The following is a 25,204-nucleotide window of genomic DNA, read 5'->3' as shown; positions in this document are numbered from 1 at the left end:
CTTGTACGACACGGGGTATTTTAATATTTGATTTATTTCACCGTGGATGACAGGTGTTGCCAGATGGTTCCACCGTGGGAATCGAACCCACGTCCAAACATCCATCCGTCGAAACCATCAGACCTGCACGATTTTCCGCCTTTCCCCGAAAACTTAAATTTCACGGGTGGAGCGACCGAATCGAGCATCAACCCCTCCACAGAAAAGCCATGTGACGCCAGGGAGGGGAGGAACATAACAGGTGGCATCAGTATGAATCCGAACGTCATACCGTCGGCTTCGCACCCGGTTCTTCATTCGTTCAGTTGTGATGTGTTACGACCAATCTTTTGGATACGCTTTTACCGGTAGGTAGACCAATTTTACTCAGTATTTTTCCTCGTTATGCGTACAGTGCTTTTTCTTACCTCCATTCGTTTTCTACGAGTAAATGATATATATTATTCCAATTAATTATTCTTTTTTATGTAAGGGTTTTGGTCGAGATGAAAAACGTTTGATAAAAAGAATAATTAATTGGAGTAATTAATATGGTCAATTATGACCACTAAGCAAGGACAAATATTGTTTCACTATCGTGGTTTACAATTTATTTTCATCAGATAGACGCACCATAAAACTGTGTCATTAAATTTATAATATTGAAGGGTTTATTTGTTATTACGATATTACTGTTTGGTAAGTTTTATACACTGTTTCGATGGTCAAGCTTTTTTTAATCAAGTCAGCTTTAAAGTACAATCTTGAAGCTACAGTTTGGCTCGAAACATCGAAGTGGATATTTGTCATTATGACATCATGACCTCAAGCCTACTTTGTTTTATAAAAATGTATATTTGGAACATTTTTGTTGAATACAAACGATCCAGTTAACAATACAGATAGTTGTGTAAATAACGATGTAGTTGGAATGTTACAATTGAAATTAGAAATGAGTTTACCTCTTGAACGAATTCATTTTTGGATAATTGTACATATATATATGCAAATGTGAAAAATATAATAGAAAAGTGCAACAGTAATAATGAAAAGAAACACATTGTAAGAGGAAAACTTGTTAATATGTTGATTAATTACATGCAAATAAAAAGTACGTTCAAAACAAATTATAACAAATGGATGGTCAAAAAATGAGGTGCTTTATGATAGGATCTATGCATTTTCACAAAAAAACAACACTATTTTTCAAAAAAATTTAAAGACCTCATAATACTACTGTCAAACAAAACAAATGTATAGAAAGCAAAATATTGAAAAAAATGAATTAGCTCATACAAGACAGCACAACATATAAAAATATAAAAGTAAATCCTACAAATAATATAAAATTATTGGATCTGAATACAAAGAAAAAAAAATTGGACAAAAACTAGATGCAAAAATTATAAATGATAATTACACTTTGGAGCACACAAAAGCAAAAAAGAAACATTTAGACCCCTAATCAGCACAATTAACTCTCCTTAATGTTAAACCATTAAAAAGCGTAACCAATTGTAAATTTGAAGAAAGATAAAGTTGGTTCTTAATAAAGTAATATTGTAGACATATATAAAAAAGAAAATGTAATAATCAAATAAAAAAGTAAAATGAAGAGATACATGTATAAAAGGCATAAAATAAATGTAATTAACACTGAAGAGAGGAATCATGCCATGACGAAAACGTTTTGTTAATAATGAATTTCCATGCAAAGTGTACAAGTGACAGAATTGTAGCGTAAACCGCAAAAAGATTTAAATATTGTTTTATAAAAAAATATATCAATAAAATATTAACGTTATATAAAATAACCAAATTCAAACAATTTTCCAATGAAAAATGATTTTGATAAAAAACACGCCATGGTGGGATTATAAATTAACACGTCTGAAAGTGATAACATTTTTTTAATAAACAAACCCCTCAGTATGTGATTATAATAACTGTAAAATTGTAAATATAATTAAAGAAGTTCAATGCACCATAATTACGTGCTACTAATTTGATGTAACGGAATTATGTAAATGAAATCGATGTGATAGAACATGCAGATGTAACCTTAATTTCATAAATGCGTCAGATAATATAGAAAAGGCGATAATTTATGTCGAAAGAGAAGGCAAAACACAACAGAGAAAGGGTTTTTTGTCAGTGTGATCATCCCCGATTTCTTCTTTGGTTCTTTGATTAGGGGGCTTTTCACCGTTTCACCACCAAATGGTGTCTATAGAAGAACAGCATCACAAATTATACTAATCCTTAATCTAATCTTATCTTTTGACTTTTTTCTATTATCTGTGTTATTAAAAACATTGAACAAACGTTAGATTCAGTCGTAGCTTGTATACTGCAGACATCTTCAGATTGGCATTCATGATAAATCAAACTTTTTTAGGCGCCCTCAACACGACAGACAAGTACGACACATTTACACGGAAAACGAACACTTTAAGCCCTGAGGATGATCTCAATAAAGATGGAAACGTTGGCACGATAAAGAAAATGTTTTTCTGAAACCTACGTCACACCAGACCGCATCTCACGATCTACGAATAATAAATCAAACTAATAATGCAAAACTGAAAATTTAAATAGATACTCAAAGGGAAAATGGTCGAAAATGGAGGACCAAACAAAACTTGTATAAGTAATTTTGTTATAAGTTTCAATTATAAACCAATTATTTTATTATGAACAATATTGAATGAACAACATCATCCGCATCATTACACAAACAAAAATATAAGAATGAAATATAAAATTTAAAACTAAAAGGTAGAAAACTTTTAAGAATACACGAAGAAAAAAAATTAAAAATATACACAATAAAAACTATTAATAGTAATTAAATTTCTTAATTAGTTCGACCTTAGTTTTGAAAACTATATATAACAATCCTATTCAAATAAAATAACTATTTATAAAAACCATTTAGAACGTTTCAGTTTATAAAAAAATCTCATTATCAACAAAAACAATAGTGAGTTGTTTGATCAACCAATAATTGTTTTTGGTTCAAAAAGAAGTGTTTTTAAAAATAGTTGATGTCTGAATGGTTTTTCTAAAGAAATGTAATATTATTTTAATATAATTTATTATAATTATTATATACAGCGTATATCGACTTCTATAGTCTACCCATTTAATTGGGAAACGTTAGCAAAAAATTTGGTCTTATACAAACCGCAAGTTAATTTTGGCCAGGAATCGCGTGGTGGTTACGGATTTAACATAACTTTCTCATCTAGCTCAGAAATGACACTAACTTTGTTATTTTAAATGAGAATCCCATATTTTTATTGTCCAGTTAGATACTAGAGCTTATTTTATGCCACTTTTATTCTTTTATTGAAAGGAAAAAAAAAATATAGGAGCGAGCATTTAATATTTTTTTAAATTTTTTTAAAGAGGTTTTTTCAAAAATAATATTTTGAACTTAATATATAGTGCTAGTTTAAGCTAAGCGTAAAAGCAACCCCATGATCCCTACCATATAAAAAAGCATATCCCCTTCAAGGGCATAACTCAGAAATGGTCGTTCGTATCAAAATTTTTCATTCGCTAAAATTGGCATAAAATAAGTTCTAGAATCGAATTGTACAATAAAAATATGGGATTCCCATTTAAAATAACAAAGTTAGTGTCATTTTCCAGCTAGATGAGAAAGTCTTGTTAAATCTGTTACCACCACGCAATTCCTAGGCAAAATTAACTTGGGGTTTGTATAAAACTATTTTTTGCTAAAATTAATCGTTTCCGAATTAAATGGGTGGACTATAGAAGTAGATACACCCTGTATTTTTCACAAATAAGGACTTTTAACGGCGAGTCTATGTGGACTGCAGGTTTCTTTTTGTCATGAATTTTACGTCAATTTTCCATTTTTTATTTAGGTGGACTTTATTTGCCTATTGTGCCCTGAGGAAGACATGAATATAGGCTTGGCAAACTTATAAAAGTTTTGTTCATTGGACCTCATCCCTGTTCAACAACTAGAATTAACAACTTCTAGCCGATAAGTACATCCTTGCTGATAAGCTTGACATTCCGCCTAATCGTACAAAACTTTACAAAAACAAAGCTCGATCAAGTTAAGGGTTTTATACACATGTGTGTAGGCAAAACAATAATTTTCGTTAAAAGAAATTTTATTGTATAATATGAACTTACGTACAGTAGAATTGTTTGTAAGAGCATTTGTTCTTTATTATATTGTTACTGTTTTTTATAAACTTATTTTCAAACTTTTTTCTCTTAATGTCCGTTTATTTTGACAGTACATCTCTGGAGGTCCCTATTAAAATTTAAATAATACCCGACTAGCTTTCGGACAAAATGAGCACAATGAAATAAAATTAAATATCCTTTTTGATGTTAAAACTTTTCAAATTGGGCAATTTGTATGCAAGAAAGTGACCCAAGGTGAATTGTTTAGCCACCATTGCGCATTCCTTCCCCGTTACGCGGCCGCCTAATAAATTCGAAACGGACTACCGACAAAAATAAATAATTATATTGTCTAAAAACACACCAACCGGTCTCATTGACACCGGGGCTGAGAATAAATGCGAGCGGTGGGCCTTGAACTCGTCGAAAGCCGAGTCTAATCCACTTTTGAGCGATCGTACCATTAAAATTACATACAAGTTGACGTCGAGAAAATAGGAAATATATAACATAATTGATTCGTTGAATTATATCGGTCATAATTCAAAAAAATCCCCTTTTACTCGACCCCTAGGTTTTTCGGTTAGAAAACACAATTAACTCAGTTTATTATTATTAAAGTTTTAATCGATTTTTGGAGATAGAAATCGCCAATTTAAGTTCGGTCGGCTTGAGCAAGCTGTTTAAATACCCCCATTGAATCATTATTATTGAAACTGCTGCAAGTTGGATTATTTATTTAACGATTTTCCAGTTACAAATGTATACAATAAAAGCATAATGTTCATAAGGCCAGATTTACATGCAATAAAAATCATTAAATATGCCATAAATAAAAAACAACAATAAAAAACCTCTCAAATATGCAATATTCTCCTGCCCTTTTCTCAGCTGGTTGATTTTTTTTATCTCGATGTAGATCTTTCGTTTTTTTCAATGGGGCTACCTCAGAGAGAAGCTAAGTTGCCTCTGGTGTTACGCAGGGTTCCCACCTTGGCCCGATTTTATTTCAGTGTTCTCAAATTATGTTGCATTTGCCTTCACCTGTAAAACCCTGCTTTTCGAAGCTCGTTGGTAGGGTGTTAAGGGTATTTTTTATATCGAATCGTTATCACAGGCTTTTAGTATCGCGGGATTCGAACCCACGATCTTCGGCTCACTATACCGCTGCTCTAACCGGTTCAGCTACCCATCGAAGTCACGATAGCTCAATTGGTTAGAGCGTGGCGTATTGAGCCGAAGGTTGTGGGTTTGAATCCCCTCGTGACACTGATTTTTCATCTCAACCAAAAACCTTTATAAAAAGAATACTTAATTTGGATAATAATAATAATAAAAATAACACAATATTTAAAATGTAAAAAATGCTTAAATTTACATAAACTGACATTAAATGCTTTCGAAAGAATGTATTATATTTGTTATTCTTGATATAATACACTGAATTTCCATAATTAGTTGTATGGCAATCAATGGGGAATGTTATTTGACGTCTGAAATGACAAGATGGAACATGAAAGTTAACTCGGTTAAGCAGAAAGCTGCAATCAGTTGAGGAATGTTATAATTGATAAAATAATGGCCGTCAAAGAATTTTCTTCTGCAAAGAACAGTCGTCAGTTTCAGATCCGTCATTAATGGCGTATCTGTTTTAAGTTAGAGGTATTGACCACTTTTTTACTCACGAACACCCAGGATCACGGTATGATTTGGATGAAAAAGTAAATTGAATTGTTACTGCCAAGCTTTCGACCTATTTTAAAGTCATCATCAGCGCAAAACTATCTTAAACGTCTCTACAAATTGGCATAATTATTATTCCTTATTATATCCAAGTTCGAAGTAACTTTTTTGTGTGATTTGCCATAACTCTATGGCTTCAAAGAACTTTTCCATTTTCAAGTGTGTTGCCAAGGCAGGAAATACGAGTTGTAAAAATCCAACTTTTTTCCGAAGCCTCAGGGTCTTTCTTCGTTTGCAAACCCAAATCTCTTGTTTCTTTAATGCCAGCAGAAAGCTCTTCAACTTTATCAGTACACTCTTCGAACCAGATCTCCAGCTCTTTCATAAAGATGGCTTGATTAGTGATGCTATGGAAAACTGAAAAATCGGAAAATACAAACTTGACAAACCATTATATTTCGTGGTCCAATTGACCAAATAACTTTTTTCAATTAATCAATTTTCATGTAACGTGTTGAGGTGAAAAAGTTAGTGTCAATAGCGGGATTCGAACCCACGACCACTTCTAGTGGTTAGAGCAGCGGCGTATTGAGCCGAAGGTCGTGAGTTCGAATCCCGCTCGTGAGACTAACTTTTTCATCTCAAACAAAACCTTACATAAAAAGAATAATTAATTGAAATAAGTAATTTGATCAATTAGACCATTAAGCATAAATGGATAATAAGTTAGATTGAGAAAGAAAGGGTGAAAAAGGTAGTTTCTTTGATTAATATATAAAAATATATACAAATCAAGTTATATTAAAGTGGGCGGAATTTTTTGCCGTCAGTGTATTTAGTAAGTTTTCTTAAGGCATGTTGAAGTTTTAACAACAATTGTTAAGTATGTATTTAAATCATCTGGGGAAAAAATAGGGGCATGACGGATGGAAGAAAATCAGATGGGTTAACGGCAAGTTGACTGTTAGAACTTATTTGTCTGGCTGATGTTGACGGCTTGTTGCAATTTAAAGTGCGAGGAAGCAGATGTAAAATGTTTTATAGGGTATAACGGTACGCCGGCCTTCTCAAAGATGTAATCATTGAATTACATTAGATTTTGCGATTTGGCTGTCAACGGGACGAAAGGATAAGTGAGTTTCGTGATACAACGAACTTTCATTGATTCCTATCATAGTTGGTCTGGTCCTCACTGACTGAAAGCTTCGACCTATTCTATTTCACCTTTTACGGTTAAACTTTTCGCGAACAATACAGAGTCGAGTGCTCTGGTTTAGAATTAATAAATTCCTGGCATTTTTTCTTATCTTTCTTTTATTTGTTGACTCTTCGTATAGATAAGGCCTATAATAAACTTATGACAAAAAATTAGGAAATGTACACGTGATTTATTGTTGAATGTAGAATAATTAGTAGCATAGGTTTTATTTCTCTGTGCTAAGCACACAATCAAGCTCCATCACCTTTTCCGACATGTAATTATGCTTTTAATCGAACGGTGATTACAACCACTGGCCGCGAGATTGTCTGATTGTATGTTAATGTTGTAAGTTAAGTCCTGAGGTGTGTTTGCTTTACACTCAGAATTTTTTTTATAAGTACATACAACTGGTATAGCTCAAGACCTACTTTCAAAGGTCGTGCTCGGTACAATGAATATTTAAAACATAAAGAAAGAAATTTGTTTTTCACCTATGCGAAATACATGGTGATACATTACTCGTATTAGAGTTAGCTCCGAGTAGATTTATGACGAAAACTGTAGATTGAAAAAACATAAAAAAATTTGAAAAATGGCAAAAAGGAGGGAAAATTCGAAAGGTTGTAGGTTGAGATGAGGAGTTGGTGTCCGAGTGTATGGAAGTCAAGAGCAGCTGCGTATTTAGCCGATGGTCGTGGGTTCGAATCCCGATCGTGACACTAACTTTTTCATTTCAACCAAAACTGATAGTTTCTCCCATGGACCCTCTCCTGCCGCAGCAAGCAACCCACTTAAAATAACTATACTAAAAAAATAATCTAAAAAACGGACATACCACGGAAGTTATCCTATGGAAGCGAGTGCATATTGGACATCCCTGTACTGTGTAATAATAGTTTATGAACTGTTACAGAAAGTTTGTACCAACTGTGTAAATTTAGTATTTTTAGGGCCTGTTATATGAACCCTGAAAATGTGGCCAGGTTTGCCTTGCGTATCCAGAATTATGAAAATTACTTGACACCTTTTTGAAATATCTAATAATTTATTCTGTAACTAAATGATTTCCTGTGTTTGGTGAATTTCAAGCCAGTGTAATTAAATTTTTTTTAAAACATATGAATTTCTGATCTCGTGTAATTTGGTTTACATTAAAATGAGTATATTTAATAATGTAAATAAACAGCATAATAAGAGTGTTCGTTTTTTTGTGTTTGAGTGTATTAAAAAAAAGTTTATTATGTACTATTCACTGTGCACACCGTATCATATTAAAGACGAGAATTTTTATGACGCAAGTGTGCTATTTTAGAGATAATGATTATTTAGAGACACTGATGTGATGTAGGTTTAGAAAAACATTTTCTTTATCGTGCCAACGTTTCGATCTTTACTGAGATCATCTTCAGAGACTGGAATTTATAAACATTGTTTAAATTATACAGATACATAAAAGAAGTGAATATGAATTTATACAATGATGTACACAATGTAGAAATTGTAGGTTTCTTCGAAGTATTTGTACTCACTCAAAGTGTGTGTTTTCTGTACACACGTGTCACTGTTGGGTGTGGTGTTGAGAGTGTGAGTGAGATACATATATAAAGAAAAAATATTAATATCTCACTAACACATACACTCGACGCGAGCACGTCTAAGGTATGTTAACTGGTGTCCTAATTAGTAAACTCTCTGAAAATAAGGCTTTGGTTTACTTACCACATGTTAAAAAATAACATAATGAGTTCAATAAATTATTCTTTTTGTGTAAAGTCTTGGTTGAGGTGAAAAAGTTGGTGTCAAGAGCGGGATTCGAACCTACGACCTTCGGCTCAATACGCCGCTGCTCTAACCTCTTGAAGGGGTCGTGTGTTCGAATCCCGCTCGTGATACTCACTTTTTCATCTCAACCAAGACCTTATATAAAAAGAATAATTAATTGAAATAAGTAATTTGATCAAATAGACCACTAAGCATAAATGGATAATGAGTTAGATTGAGAAAGAAAGAGGGAAAAAGGTAGTTTCATCATACTTTTTTCCAATAACAAAATCTTTAAACTGTTAGTCTAGCAGCACTAGATTTTTCAACCTATGTTATAAAAATTATTTTAAACAATAATTGTTCGTTATTAATCTATGAACAAAAACTAAGAACATTTAGTCGTAAACTTGTGAATATCCTTCGTGAACAAGTTAGGACATTTAGCGGATTAGCATCTTGACAGGTTTTTCACTTAGATTCGTACTATATTTACAGCACAATAATGCCACGATGGAGCAATAAATTATTTCGACATACTCTCTTGGCCATCTACTATACTTAACCGCTCGCATACCATCGGATTCATGCACTTTATACCATTATATCATTGTCTTCATATTGTATAAAATAAGAATTTAGGGTACATGAACTTTTGTTATGCCTTTTTCAAAATTTTGTTAACAATAAAAGCACAATTTGTATTCGGTCGTGGACCCTTGCTGGGGACGGGGTGTCTTAACCCCTCCAAATTGGGTAGTGCTGATCTAAAGAAGAAATAGAACGTCGGTGGCCGCACGGTTAGAGCATTGACACAGCGACTTATCCTCAGTGGCACGTACAATTTTTTTTGTTTTGTTTTGTTTTTTAAATGACCAATTGTGCTATTCCACCTGATAGGTGTGTTTAATTTTATGCTTAAAACTCTCTCATTTTCAGTCCTGAAGTCTAAAATGAATAATAAATATCATCAAAATATTTTATATTATAACATATGCGTGGTCAATGCTCTTTGCGAGGATCAAAGTTCAATTGGCGATTAGAAAATTGATAAAAATAAAACATTAAACTAGTTTTGCTTGGCAGATTATTTTGTCGTAAATCATAGGATATTTGAATTTTTGTTTTTTACTTCCTACGATTCTAATTGTGTTTAAAAAAATTTATTTTTTTTATTATTTTATTATTTTTATAGCAGAAGTCATATCGACCCCCGAGATGCCGGCGGTTTTGAAAAAAACTCATTTGTGAGTATGTCGAATTCAGGGCCGATGGATTCGAACTCGGGACCTTTACCGTATCTTTATCATGTCAACGCTTTAACTGTGGCAGCCACCGACACTTAATTGCTTACACATTACATTTACAATTTTTAATTTTTTACCCTTATCCATGGAAAATTTATAATGTTTATAAATTAAAAATTCAGTTTAAAAAATTAGTACAATAGTTTATGCTTTGCAAAGCTTGTTTATATGTTGTCTTAATGTGAATCAATCGTTATACAGCCATGTTGACTAATTAGTTTATTTTAATTTTGTGTGAACGAAGATTTAAATAAATGGCCATTAAGTCTATTGGTATAGGTAGGAAAACTTCGTATTTTATACAACAAATTTAAACACCTCCCTTGTGAAATGCCAAAATTATGAGTTCGCCATGTCGCTAGTTTAATTTGCGTGTTCGTCATAATATTTGTCTTATTTTTCCTTATGCAATTTCAAGTGGAAGAATAAGAAAACAACTAAATCTATGAACAACATTATAAACAACAAATATTTTTTCTTTTCATGCTGAATTTGCATGGGTTCACTTAATGGGTCCGTCTTCACTCGCGGGTTATTACGAATTACTCAAATTCGGAATTGATGGATTTCGGAATTGGGTCATCTTCAGTCAAGAATATTTTCTTCTGTTTAGGAACTATTTACAGGAAAAAAAAACTTGGACGCTTCACAAACGCTATTATCCGAAATTTTTCAATGATTATTTCTAATTATTTCAAGCGAAAGTTTATTTTTACAAGGGTTGGCTGTGAAAGGAATATTGGAACAAGCTCTTGGCCGTATTTTCGTTTGCCCCTCGTAAATATAGATTTATGTTAGTTTTATTCTTAACCTAATCATTAACTTTGGGTTGTTTACGGCCGATTTTAGGACTGATCAAATTTTATTAGACGCCAAGCGAAAAAAAAGAAAAAATCTCCGCACCCGTCTTTAGCATATAAATCGCACCAATTTGAAACCGTGCAAAAAATTGCCCATTTCGAAGTTTAAACCTGTTCATCCCGCATTTCCCCCACGGGTCTGAATAATATTAACAACAAATCGTTTTATTTTGATTTATTTGTGGTTTTTTAACAGCCTTAATCTTTCAAATAAAAATACAACCGTTGTCGTTTAATGAAGGAACGAAATCCATTCTTAGAACGTCATTCTCTATTCTCAGGCTGTCCACTCCGCTGCTTCGGGTTTGGCAAGTGGCTGAAAACTGTGGCAGAGATGTTTACTTTTTGCGCCATAAATTGAGCCACATATTAAAAGCAAGACCGAAACGATAAGATCATCCAGACGTCTAGACCAAGGGGTTCGTCCCGACTAGTTTTAGATAGATCTAAAATATACCGTGACGATTTAGATATTCCCAGCCGGATTGAATTTCATCAGGAGCAAAACCTAGAACAAATTGGTTTTTAATAAAAAAATATAATTCATACTAATTTGTACGTTAGGTCCATTATTTATTACTTCTTTCAATTAGCCAGTGCTATATTGCCAATGTATCTGCATTTTATTTATTTGTAAACTCTCTTGTTAAAAAAATTATATACAAAAATGTATTTGCTTTACCACATTTTTTTGGTCAAAGTGTTTCCATTTAAACTCAAATAAACCTTTATGTCCAAAGAAAAGACAAACGACCTGTAAAAATTCGAATTTTCTTTTGAATCAGACACAAATGGCTAATATAAATCAAATTTAAGAAATCGGATTATCAATTGCTAGATTTGCTAATGCCTGCTCATTTGGCAAGTTAAACCTAAAAGTTGGGGGCGTCGGTGGCCGCAACGGTTTAGGCTTTGACATGACGATTATCACTTTAAGGTTAAGGTCCCGGGTTCGAATCCAGCGGCACTGCATTCGAACCCGACATACTTACAAATGTCCTTTTTGTCAAAAACACCGGCTGATATGACCTCTGCTGTTGCGAACCCTCGTAAAAAAAAAAAAAAAAATAATAATAAAACTAAAAGTTAAAAAGCACTTGCCAGCAGATTTTATTACTACTGAACATTTATTTCGGATTTTTCGGTCCTGTCGAAATTTTTTACATTATTGAGCGTATCGTATGTTTTCATTTTGTCGTTTCCTAGTAACATTTAATTAATTTAATTGTTGGTGACGGCCCTTTCCAACAGATAACTTTTCTTCCTTTTGGAGTTTGGTGCCGAAGGAATTGTCCCCTTGTATACTTCAGCTTTCCTCCATCCTGTTGGGGAATACCCCTTTCCTTTTATATTCTGGTAAAATCTGGAGTCCCCAAGGAAGTATCCTTGGCCCGATCCACTTTATAATATTCACTGCTGACATCCTATTTCCCCAAGCACTGTGATTATCATGTTTGCCGACGACACGGCTGCTCTGTTGTTTTTTTTTTTTCCTTTTAGATATAGTCAACGTTGGTCATCTGTTAAAGTTATTTTACGAGGGCATCTCCCGTAAATACACCTAATGCGATTTTTTATTGCTTTCTGTACTGTGTTGTGATCTTCAATGACCCAAAATTCCAGTTCTTTTTTTTAATGGCTATAATTTTTGTCAAACAATGGATTTGGATGAACTTTTCCGAGGCTCCCTTTTCAGCTAGGATACCTGATGCCACGTTGCATGAAATTTTCTCATGATCCCACTTTAGCGTCAGGCTTTTTATAGATCCCGTATTTCTTAGTACATTTCGGCAGTTCCAGGCTAGTTTTTATTTGATCACGGTGGCTTGGTGAACTGCGAACGATTAATAGATTTTGTCAAAATTAAAAGAGTTGGCAGGGGACGTGTGGCGTAAATAAAACCTCTAAACAAAGTACGATAGGAGGCTGTGAGGGTAGCTGCTATAAATAAATAAAATGAAAATTTCTGTTATTCCAAATTTTTATATTATATTATTTTTCTATTTTCTTCAACCTCTTTGCCTAGAATTAAATCCACAGTTTGTCATAGTCTTTCATCTTCTTCCACTTTTTCTTCTCGCTGTCTTGCCCAAGCTTCATGACAAAAAGCTCTAGTTAATCTCTCTATCATGTCTTCCTGACTACCTCTCTTTTTATTTATTTGGGTTATTTATTTACTTTACTTTTGGCAGGAGACCATGCGGCTAGCAGCTAGGGCTATGGCCGGCTCTTCACGTTTTGTCTATCAGCCATTTTTTATTACCCATAATCTTTGATGTTTGACACTTTCAATATACAAATATTACATACATATATACAAAAATATACATTCTTGATATTTAAAATATTATCTAACCTAAGTTTGGTGGTCAAGATTTGTCGAAATACTGCTGAAGTTATGAACAGCCTGATCCTACGGTTAGGAGGCCTCTATGGCGATTTTCCAATCGACCCTGCCTTCATTCACGCTAATAAATGCATTCACACACAGTAAAATCATGAACTCGCTATTTTAAGCTAACTTTTGGTCGATCTTCCATACAGACGACTTAACCATTCACGCAGATTCACACAATTCCGTACCCACCAGGGTTTTTGATATCACACTACAAATACATATAACGTGTGATGTTCAGTGACCCTTACTTAGTGATTATTTAGAGGTCGTGAGTTGCGGTCTGGTGTGACGTAGGTTTTAGAAAAACATTTTCTTTATCGTGCCTACGTTTCGATCTTTATTGAGATCATCTTCAGAGCTCAAAGTGTTTGTTTTACGTATTGATGTTCTGTCGAGGCACTCTCTGTGTTTACATCCTCTACCATTTTCATTATGAAAAGGAGATTTTGACGAAACGTGGTGAAAATCATAATTAAAATTTACCAATACAACAATGCCATAATCTTTTTCTACCTAGCTTTGTATAAAATGTTCGAATAATAAAATGATTTGAGTGTTATTTTAAAACCGGGATGAACCATTCAAAAGGATTTAAGTAAGGATTTCGTCGAGATAGTTAACAGATGTTGCCCTTCTGAAAAACATTACTCCCATGTCCTTTCTATAATTAAAATTCTGTCATCTGTACAACAACTGGTAGTTTTCTTAACCCGCGTTGAGAAACTGTTGTATCAAATTGTTTTCATTCGGTTTCCCGATGTTATATAGTACATTGTAATATCTGTTCTGAGTACATTTAACATTTAAAAATTAATAGATTAGAAATCAGAAATAATTTTACGTTCTTCCAGAGCTTCTATACTATCCTCGGTTAAAAATATTATCAATTGATGTTCAATGTAAATTAGGCTTATTGTCACCACGCGGAATTGGTGTTCGGACAAATTTAACGGTATATACTTAAAATGGCACTTGTACAGTGAGGCGACGCTGCCACAGGTTTATAATTGCAGTTTAAGATCGTGAAACCGAAGGAGGTCCGCGGAAGAAGTGTCAAAATCCAGGAAAGGGTCCTCGACAGTGGCGAAATACCCGGCATTGCTATGATGGCAAAGAGATTTTGAACCTCTTTCCCCAGAAATCCGCTAAAAGAAGGAACGAAAATATTTTAATTTTTATGTAAACGAAATTTGATGTAAAAATGTGAACGTCATGAATAAATCCATTATATTTCGTGGCCCGATTGACCAAATAACTTCTTTCAATTCATTTTAAGGTATTGGGCGAAATGAAAAAGCTAGTGACACGAGCGGGTTTCGAACCCACGACCTTCGACGATCTACTCGGACACCAACTCCCATCTCAACCTACAACCTTTGGATTTTCCCTCTTTCTTCGATTCTCGCCGACAAATAAAATGGCCAAGGAGAGCTTTAGTGAAGATATACTTCGTGAGGAGGGAAAATTGAAAGGTAGGTTGAATTGGGGAGTTGATGACCGAGTGGATCGAAGTCACGATAGCTCAATTGGTATAGAAGCGGCGTATTTAGCCGAAGGTCGTGGGTTCGAATCCCGCTCGTGACACTACCTTTTTCATTTGGACCAATACCTTACATAAAGATTAGTCATGGATAAAATTGGAACCAACTGCCTTTGAAAGTCCACTTCGATGCTCTATCCAACTGAGCCAATTGGCCATCCCATCCGAATATTGATCTTTTTATCTCAAATTTCGAACATACAAAACTAAAAGAATATTTAAAAAAAGGTATTAAAACGATAAAATCTTTTAAAAAACATGTGGCATATGTGGTGAAAGTTGGTCATGATACTATGAACAACGGCTTTTCAGGTGGTTCAATGAGGCAGTGTAAAAAAAACATCCATACAGTGTTTTTTAAAACTAAACATGTATTATTTATCCCAAATATGGACCTTATGAACTGCGAACTCTACTACGGACATAAATAATTTACGATTGTCACAGGGTTCCTCGTTTTGCTTAGCGTCAACAATCCAAACCATTATTTGCTGTACTCTCAAGACCAAGTTAGGAAATATTTTAATAATTCTGCGGATGTCGTGAAATTGCGGTGCAACAGTTTTTCTACGGCTATCCCATTGAATAGTGCTGGGATCGAGCAGTTGGCTGAAAGACGACTAATGAAAGTGAAAAATACTCATTTACAATAGATTTTTTTTTCCTATGTTTAGAACAGTCAGTTCATTAATCACCTTTTTACACAAACCTTTATAGATGTTTTCTTTCTACATATCGTCAGTAATTAGACTATCGGTTCAAATGTTGTCTATGCGTGAAGGATTCTGTTTCTCATGAGCCGTGACTAGAAGCTGATTATTTAGCAGATGGGGTTTGCTTCTGCAGTTACGAGATAAAGCAGTGGAGGCGAGATAAGACCTGTACGCAATTTCCTTCTCGGCTTTCCCCGTTTTTAAAACTTGTGTTTTCAGGTGACTAAGTCATAGATGTGAGATGCCGACGGGCTCGAAGGGGATCGAGGCTTCCGAGGAGCCGGCGGAGGATCCGTTCTGGCCTCGCCTCGGTGAAGGTAAGCGAAGAGATTTTCTACCCCCATTTCCCGGCCCAATTACATAATTGTCGTGTTCCCGGACTGTGACAGATCCAGTTCTCGAAGTAGGTGAACGTCATCTTAAGAAGTTTATTTTTTTATATTTTTTATATAGACCGCGGTGTCTTCGGATGGGGTGTGTTTAACTTTAATCGCCGAATTAAGTATTTAAATCAGCCTTAATGACACAGGTACTGAAAGCGTACTGTCATTATGTGTCGATTACACCAACAAACCCATGTTTTTTTCATAAACTTCCGTTTTGCCGTATTAAGAATTAAGATCATCGTAGAATAGGATGGATTGATAGAAAGCCTGGTTAATATCCAACAGTAGAACATTATATTTTAATAAATATTATTTAATTTTTTAAATCCACAAATTTTTTGCTTTTTCAGCAATTCCAACCAATTTGACATCTTTAATGGGTCTTAATTCATAATATCTTCAAAAAATCAAAAATCTTTCCTTTCTTTCATCCATAGAAAACAATTCAACTGGACATTTATAACCCAATTCATTCACGTCAACTTTTCCAGCCCTCATTCATTTATTTTAGATTTACTTTATCTATACCTACCGGTGGTACTCTGATATGGAGAAGTTGAGACGTATCAGAAGAACACTGGGTGGAGAAATTCAAAATGCAACCGGAAGAACTCTGGGATGAAAACTTAGTAGAGCCGATGGAATCCTAGTGTCCTAATCATACCGGCGGTACTCTGGGATGGATAAATTCAAATTGTAACTGGAAGAACTCTACGATGAAAACTTAATAAAGCCAGTGGAATTCCAGTGTCTTAATCCTACCGGTGGTACTCTGATATGGAGAAGTTGAAACGTATCAGAAGAACACTGGGTGGAGAAATTCAAAATGCAACCGGAAGAACTCTGGGATGAAAACTTAATAAAGCCGGTGGGTTCCCAGTGTCATAATCATACCGGTGGTGCTCTGGGATAGAGAGGTCGAAGCATACCAGAAGAACACTGGGGTGGAGAAATTCAAAATGTTACTGGAAGAATTCTGGGATGAAAACTTAGTAAAGCCGATGGTATCCTAGTGTCCTAATCATATCGGCGGTACTCTGGGATGGATAAATTCAAATTGTAACCGGAAGAACTCTGGGATGAAAACGTAATAAAGCCAGTGGAATTCCAGTGTCTTAATCCTACCGGTGGTACTCTGATATGGAGAAGTTGAAACATATCAGAAGAACATTGGGTGGAGAAATTCAAAATGCAACTGGAAGAATTCTGGGATGAAAACTTGTAAAGCCGATGGGATCTTAGTATCCTAATCATACCGGCAGTACTCTGGGATGGAGATATTGAAACTTATCAGAAAAACACTGGGTGGAGAAATTCAAATTGTAACCGGAAGAACTCTGTGATGAAAACTTAGTAAAGCCGATGGGATCCTAGTGCCTTAATCCTACCGGTAGTACTCTGATATGGAGAAGTTAGACATATCAGAAGAACACTGGGTGGAGAAATTCAAAAAACCGGCAAAATGGTTATAGCAGATTGTTGAATTGATTGTTTTAGAATCACCTTTCTAGCTAAGACAGGTACTCCAAAGACAAAAAAAGTTACATAAATGTTAAACGCGCGTTGAAAATGTTAAGGATGGTTAGGATGACAAAGTCCTCATTTATCTGGTTTCCCATTCATTTCTTCTGACAAGCGTTTAGTTATTTTTAAAGTCCTCAGTCGGCCGTGGAAAAGAGAAAAGCGGATCGGAGTTGAAAAATAAGACATTCTGAATGTGAATTTCATCCTCTCCTAGTTATCGCGTTAGTTGCCTAATTCGTCTTTATCAAGGGTGATTGATACCCTGCTTGGGGCGGCTCGAACTTTCGAGACCAGTCGCCGAAGGATGGGAGTTGTTGGCCAACCGCCCTGGGCTGGCAACATGCCCTTATTCATGGCGAGATTTTCGATGTAAAAAACGTCTTGTGAAGGTTTAAGCGAAGGTTCAGGCTATTCTGACATACTTTGTTTCTGCTCATTTACATTTGCTTATAATAATTAAAAATAAAAATAATATATTAACTGATAATATTACTTGAAATGTTGAAATGTATGAAATACTTCCGTACTGATAATGAATGATCAAAGAGAAAAATGTTTCTTTTGAAATTTATTGTGGCTTTATGTATGTCGTTAATTCTGGTGTTTGGCGGTGTTAGTGTGGCATTTGTGAAGTTAAAATTGTTTTTGATGTGAGTAGGAAATATCTTGTGTTGTCTGCATTTCTGCAAAAAAGTTTTCTGGTTGATAGCCGATGCGAGTTTCTTCTCATTGCTGGCGATGTCCTTCAGAATACTTTTAGCTTCGTGTCCATATGTAGTTGAAATTTGTACATAGAATCCCATGTTTGGTTCTTCTTGTGTAGAAATGTGAGGTGATTAGTGACCGTTAATATGGGTACTCTCAACACGACACGCAGCAATGGCACAATTACACAGAAGACAAACACTTTGAGCTCTGAAGATGGTCTCAATAAAGATCGAAACGTTGGCACGATAAAGAAAATGTTTTTCTGAAACCTACGTCAGACCAGACCGCATCTCACGATTTGGAAGAATTATCGATTAACGGTCACTAATCACCTCACATTATTTATTTAGGTTTTAATGAAAATATTAGGAATAAATTTAGTCCTAGCGAGAATTTGTACGAAACTTTATTTGGATTTGCATACCTTGGCATGGGCTGGTTTTCACCAATTTTCACTCAGTCATTACCGTGAATTTTTTATTTCAGTACAAAATTAAATTTTAAGTGCCGACGGCTCAAATCAGGTGGATTGTTTACTAACACACATTTCTACACGAGAAGAACGAAGAACATGGGATTCTTTGAACAAATTTCAACTACATATGAACACGAAGCTAAAAGTATTCTGAAGGACATCGCCAACAATGAGAAGAAACTCGCATCGGCTATTAACCAGAGAACTTTTTTGCTGAAATGCAGACAACACAAGGCCCTGAAGATGATCTCAATAAAGATCGAAACGTTGGCACGATAAATAAAATGTTTTTCTGAAAGCTACATCACGCCAGACCGCATCTCACGGTTTCTGAATAATTATTGTTTACTAACTTGACAAGTCCGTCTTTCCAGAGTTCCACTAGTTTCCTCTAAATACAAGAATCCTCTCTATCACAGAGTTCTGCCGTTATTTAACCTTCAAACCAGAAGGATTTTGCCAACATTAAATGTTCCCTTATCCTAGAGTTTTTCTAGTATTCCTCAAAGGATGAGAATCAGCTTTATCCCAGAGTTCCACTAGTGGGTTTTTTTTTATCCCAGGGTTCGACTAGTGTTTTTTTATTATCCCAGAGTTCTGCCGATACTTAATCTTACAACCACAGACTCGCATATTTTGCGATATGTATTTGGTTTACAACAGATTGTACTATTACTAACACATGTACCGTAGGTCAAGATACATTTTCTTCGAGTCGCGTACTGTTCAAACATTTTCACGAAATATAACATAGGTTTTATACATAAAATACTGTAATGTAACGCATGAATGAGAAAAAGTTTTCAAATAGTGTAATTTGTAGGTGAAGCGATGCGAATATGTGGTAAATAATCCTTTTGGAAACTTCTGCGTGGTGATCCTTGACCTTCCGCAAGGCCGTCGTGGGCCTTCGAGATCCAACATGTAAACACAACAAGCGCGTGGGCAGATTCAGAAAACGTTCTACGGCAATGAGTCACCTGGACCAGAAGACAGACAGACGGTGGGGGATCGAATTCGAAACCGGGGCCGTTAAAGCCGAAAAACGATTTGTTACTCCACGCCGAGAAAATGAGTCAATTCGTATGCACTTTCATCCCTTAACATTTATACCCAGAGGACTTGATAGTAGAAAGTATTTCCTAATTATAAAGTAAATTTTGGCACTCCACTGATTGGGTTGCAGGTTTATTTCCTGTCTCCCGGTGGAAAAAAAAAGATGGTGGTTAATAAGCAGAACATAATTTTTATTATAACGGTGGTCGCAACAGCAAAGGCCATATCTATATCTACACGGCGGTTCTGGTGTTTTTCTACAGATAAATCCCTTTTGGTAGTACTTTGGATTTTATTCAGGGCCTATGAGATTCGAACCCGTTACTTTAGAGTCAAGAAATCGTAATTATCAAATGTTGCGATCTAATAGAAAAATTTCTGTAAAAATCCTTAGAGAGGTTATTATTTATCGAAAAATCGCTTCTTCCAGAGGGACCCCAGGTAGCCCGACGGGATGGGAGGCAAAAAATATAAAAAACAGGTGGACCCTTTCTCCCGATAGCATATTTCAAATCCCCGTTGGTATTGCGGGCAAACGGTTGGTCGGAGGACGAAGGGACCAAGACTAAACAATACTTCACTTGCAGGCCTGTATGGAATCTAGTTGACACATGGATGGTGCCGTCTGACGGAGCCTCACACCCTTGAATGCTAGCATACGGTAGCATCCGCTCAAGTAGGACGCGTGACGCAAGCCGTTCTTATTTACCTCTCTCCGGACCTTCTCGCCTCACACGGAATCATTATATTTAATATACGTACAGTTTCACTCACCGCGTTTCCACACGTTTTATTTCATCTACGTAATGACGTTTCACCACAGGCGATAAATTATTTTAGTCGGCCCGGAGACATTTGCATGTTTTGGCCTAAACGGGATGTCAGCTTTTGAGCATCAGTCGACAAGTCGATGCCTTACGGTTTCTGTAATCTTGCGTAAATATACGGGAGGATTGGCCCGACCTCGATCAAGCTGGTTCTCGTCATAATTAATTTGATATTAATTGTTTGCCCTTATTTGTAGTGTAGTATTGTTGCCTAATCTGTACAAAACTTTACATTCGGATTAACATGGAAATCGTTTTAAAAGTAGCGTCCAACCTTTATATTTTTTTTATTGATAGTAAAATTAAAACTACCTTCAAGTCGCTTACATGTAATAATGAGATCGGAAAAAATAATTAAAGAAATTGTGGAGAAAATATCCGTTTGTACTACTGCAATGATGCTAAATGTTGTCGTTTAATTAATGCTTGTGTTAATATCCCTTTCTCTATCACTTTGTGGAGATATCCCAACTATCTTCAACGGAATATCAGCTTGTACACCTGATATTATGTGTGGGGCTAGAACGCCTGAGAAAGCCCAGGCATGGTTATGGAAATATTCTGAGGAGGAATTGCCTTCAATGGCTCGGAAAAACCGGTCAGTGAGATAACTGTGCAGTACGAGATAGTAGGTGGATTGAAGGATGCCCTTGAGCATGAACGGCAAGCCCGGATGCCATCTCGATCAAAAGTTTGGCTTAAAACATGAATTCAAAATAAAGACATACTATCACGTGCCGTCAGTTATTTTCAGGCTTGAGGGTTGGTAATGATTCAACTGTATTCTTTAGATTATTTAAGTCGTGGTAGTTGATACGACTGAAATAATAAACTCAGAGGTAATATAGGTTGCTCGATGTGTTCCACCTAAATGAAGGGTGCAATTCCTTGGCTCCATACAGATAGCGTGCAGGAATGCTACCGGATTTAAAAATTGTTCTTGATCACGGCAGCGATTATTTTGGTCCCCTATTCCGATTCTTGCAGGAAACGGGGTTGTTCTATTGTATATAGTAATAACAAGTTATGAATACCAAGCTTCTGTCGAGTGAATGCATTTATTAGCGTGAATGTGTAATGTGAGAGGGGTCTCCGGTAGAATACCGAGTACCCCAACATCTCAATAGGCCAGTTTTAAAATATGTGTAAAGGTTGTGTCGAGAGAGAATGCTTTTATTAGCGCGAATGTATGGTGAGAAAGGGTCGATGGCGGAATATCGAGTGTACCCATCGACCCTCAATTAGGTCAGTTGTAAAATATGTGTAAAGGTTGGTCGAGAGTGAATGTATTTATTAGCGTGTGGTGTTTAGTTAGCCGATTATTATTTGGAGATCGTAAGTTGCGGTCTGGTGTGACGTAGGTTTTAGAAAAACATTTTCTTTATCGTGCCAACGTTTCGATCTTTATTGACACCATCTTCAGGGCTCAAAGTGTTTTTTTTCGTGTAGATGCGTCATTCTTGTTTGCCGTGTTGAGCCCTGACAAGACAAATCCTTTGAGTTAGGGATGGATTAAACACTTTGTGCCCTGAAGATGATCTCAAAAAGGTCGAAACGTTGGCACCATAAAGATCATGTTTTTCTAAAGCCTACGTCACACCAGTCTGCATCTCACGATCTCCAAATAATCGTACTTATCAGCGTGAATGTATGGTGTGAGATGGTCGATGGTGGAATATCGTGTATATCCATCGGCCCTCAGTTAGGTTAATAGTATAATGTGTGTAAAGGATGATGGAGGAATATCGAGTATTCCAACACCCTAATCGAATGAATGGTATATAAATAGGAGTGAAAGTATTTGAGTGGGTTTGGAACTGCATGTGTTAGGTACTGAATTGACCTGGCTGTTGACAGCCTTGGCTCTATATAGAGAGCGTGTTCTTACACGTTATATGCCATCCAATATGATAATCGTACTTGAGCACGGCATCAAGTTTCTGGGCCCCTGCTCCGACTCTCGTAGGAAACCGTATTGTAGCAGTAGTGTATTTATTAGCGTGAAAGTGTAGCGTCATTGGGCCGATGGGGTAATATTGAGCACCCCATCGATCCCGAATTAGATTAATCATATACTAGGTGTAAAGGGTGATTACATATATATTGAAAAAATCAGGAATAATAATTATAATACTAAGACTAATATCAAACATCAAGATAATACCGAGCACTTCACCACCCTAATTGAGTGAATGGTATGTAAATAATAAAGAATGTACTTAAGAATTAATGAGAGTGTGGATTTAGGAATTGAACGCGTTGGGGCCAGAAATTTTGATACCTTTTGATAGTTTCTGGAGCCCAACCTCGGTGGCTGGATGGATAAAACTGAGGTCTGCCCCCGGACTGGACTGCCCATGCCCGGGGTGAGTGATTCTCGACTATGCCGGCTATTTACTTTAAATAGCAAAAGCTGGGATTGCCGGAATGCGAGAAGCCAGTAAGCTCAACTTGGCCCATGTTTGCACGTATGTACCTTCATGTGCGGATTTGAGCCTATACAAATCCAAATCAGAGGTAATATGCAATAATGCATTTAGAACGTTGAAGTTTCAACGTGATACTCTTTTAGTACCGTTTTGCGGTTTGGATCTGGTAACCGGTTAAATTTAAAACAATTGCGTGCGAAGGGATTCGCTAAATGCGACCTCAACGGTCCTGCATGTGTCTGTCCTCTTTCCGGACATGACCTCCGCTGGTCCTCCTGGAGTGTAAACAAATTTATGTCCGTTATTAATTAAGAAGAGAAAAAAAACATTACGACGGTCAGCCGATCTACAACCGATAAGATCAAATTTTGGATTCATTAGAAATATTATCGGTGCCTCCATTTCCTAGATTGAGTTTCGAATATCAATTAATTTTATTAATAAATTTTCTAATTAAAGATTCAAATAATCCTCCTTGTGGAACGCGCAACCATTTCAATAAATAAAACACTGCCACAAAAAATTAATACGCAAGTCAATTAAGACAATATTTAATTGATCTAATAATAAATGATAATAATAATTAACGATTTAAAGAGATAAAATAAAGTTAAAAAATGAAAAATTCGAAAATCACACCCATCAAAATTTACAATAGCACAGGAAGTGAGTCTGTGGATGACGTCTCTAAAAAAGAAGAGACCATAGATACCCTGCTGAATTTCTGAGAGATAATTTAGTTTTATGATTTGTATCATACCTTACATATTTCAAATAAAGAATTATGTACATTTCAACTGTTAAAAATACGATAGAAAAACGACGCTAAATTGTAATAGAAAGTCTTATCAGTTGATGTTTTCGTACGCGTAGGAACTAACCAAGTAGCAGAAGGACAAATAAACATTCTGTTATTTAGAAAGATTGGAAGAGCTTTAGATAGAGACAAATTCAAGCTATGAGCTTGAACTTTACAAGCAATGAAAGTTTTTGAATTCTTGAAATTACGCTCTTAACTTATTTTTTATTCATCAAAGCTCCTTGTTCAATTATAAACAAAACGGTGATAAGATCAGACGTGATAATTTAATCAATTTAGCATTTAATTAATTTAATGCGGCATATGTATATGATCAGTATACATTACATTATCGTGTTTCGTATCGCATAAATATTTTGTTCCTATGGACTGTTACATGTACAAGTAAAAGCTTTTTGTAGCTGCGACCGACAATCGTTAATGTTTAAGTCTTAAAGGTCAGTCGTACGGTTCGGATCCATTAGAGTGAAGTCCTCGCAAGCCGTGGCACAATGGTAGCCCCAGGCTGGGAAAGAACGGAAACCGACTGTTCTCTTGCAACTAAGTTTTAGGTAGGCCGTCCACTAGAGCCGTTTTCGGCGGAACTTGCTCGGCCGTTGCACGGCCGAATGTGGCCGGATGGTCCAAAAGCGAAGAAACGAATGAGCACGCGTCCATTAGAACCAATTCGTTCGGTCGTGTTGGGCCGTGTACGGCCGAAGCACTTTCCGATCCAAATAAAGTTGGATTTTCCTGTCCTATTCGGCCGAATGGTTACTTCGACTTCAACTGTCAACCACGTGACATTAAACGCTCACCATTGTTTAACGCCGTTCTTTGCTTTTTGCTTACATTTTCGTTTCGTTTTCATTTCGATGGATTGCGAAAAATTGATAAGTGCGGTTGAGGAGCAGGCTCTTGGGACACGCGTGATCCACTCTATCATCGGAGAGATGTCCAGCGTAAGCTGTGGTCAAGGATAGCTTTAGAAATGTAACTTACAATATTTTTGTTTATTTCTTTCATTCCATTTGTATGTAAACTAAGAATTTTACAAATCTTCTACATCCATTTGGGGTGTGTCGTGAACTGACGAAAATCGGCTACAGTGGTCGACGGCGTTCGGCTATATTGCCGGTCGTCCGTTTGGTCAAATAGTTCGGCTGTTGAACGGCCGTCGTAGTTCGGTTCCAATGGACGAGCAGCCTTAAACTTCACATTGTGCTCAGGGCTTTATCAAGGAGGAGTCTGTGTCTAGTCACCATTGACACCTCTTCCCACTGGAGATTTTTTGATATCAGAGTTCGGGGAGGCACCCCTCAATCCAGCGCATATGAAACAAGAATTGAGGGGATGTGAAATTAAATAGTTGGATGTCTGTTAAAAAA

The 25,204-nt window shown here is 35.9% G+C and overlaps 1 protein-coding gene across 2 annotated transcripts in view; it reads left to right on the top strand.

The window, feature by feature from the left end:
- The first annotated feature begins 259 nt into the window (after positions 1-259).
- Positions 260-25,204, top strand: part of LOC106661795 (protein TANC2) — a 143,297-nt gene continuing 118,352 nt past the window's right edge. The window contains exons 1-2 of one of the 2 annotated variants that reach the window (XM_014385434.1): positions 260-347; positions 15,832-15,929. In XM_014385434.1, the coding sequence (XP_014240920.1) occupies positions 15,854-15,929 (76 nt within the window). In that variant the 5' untranslated portion in view covers positions 260-347; positions 15,832-15,853. The remainder of the gene's footprint in view (positions 348-15,831; positions 15,930-25,204) is intronic. The other variant, XM_024229708.1, reaches the window with a different exon arrangement.

The sequence above is a fragment of the Cimex lectularius genome, unplaced genomic scaffold (genome assembly GCF_000648675.2).
Source record: "Cimex lectularius strain Harlan isolate CLEC.00 unplaced genomic scaffold, Clec_2.1 scaffold314, whole genome shotgun sequence".
Taxonomy (NCBI): Eukaryota; Metazoa; Arthropoda; class Insecta; order Hemiptera; family Cimicidae; genus Cimex; species Cimex lectularius.
The sequence above is the reverse complement of the archived record's forward strand: the minus strand, read 5'-3'. Positions and strand labels throughout refer to the sequence as shown.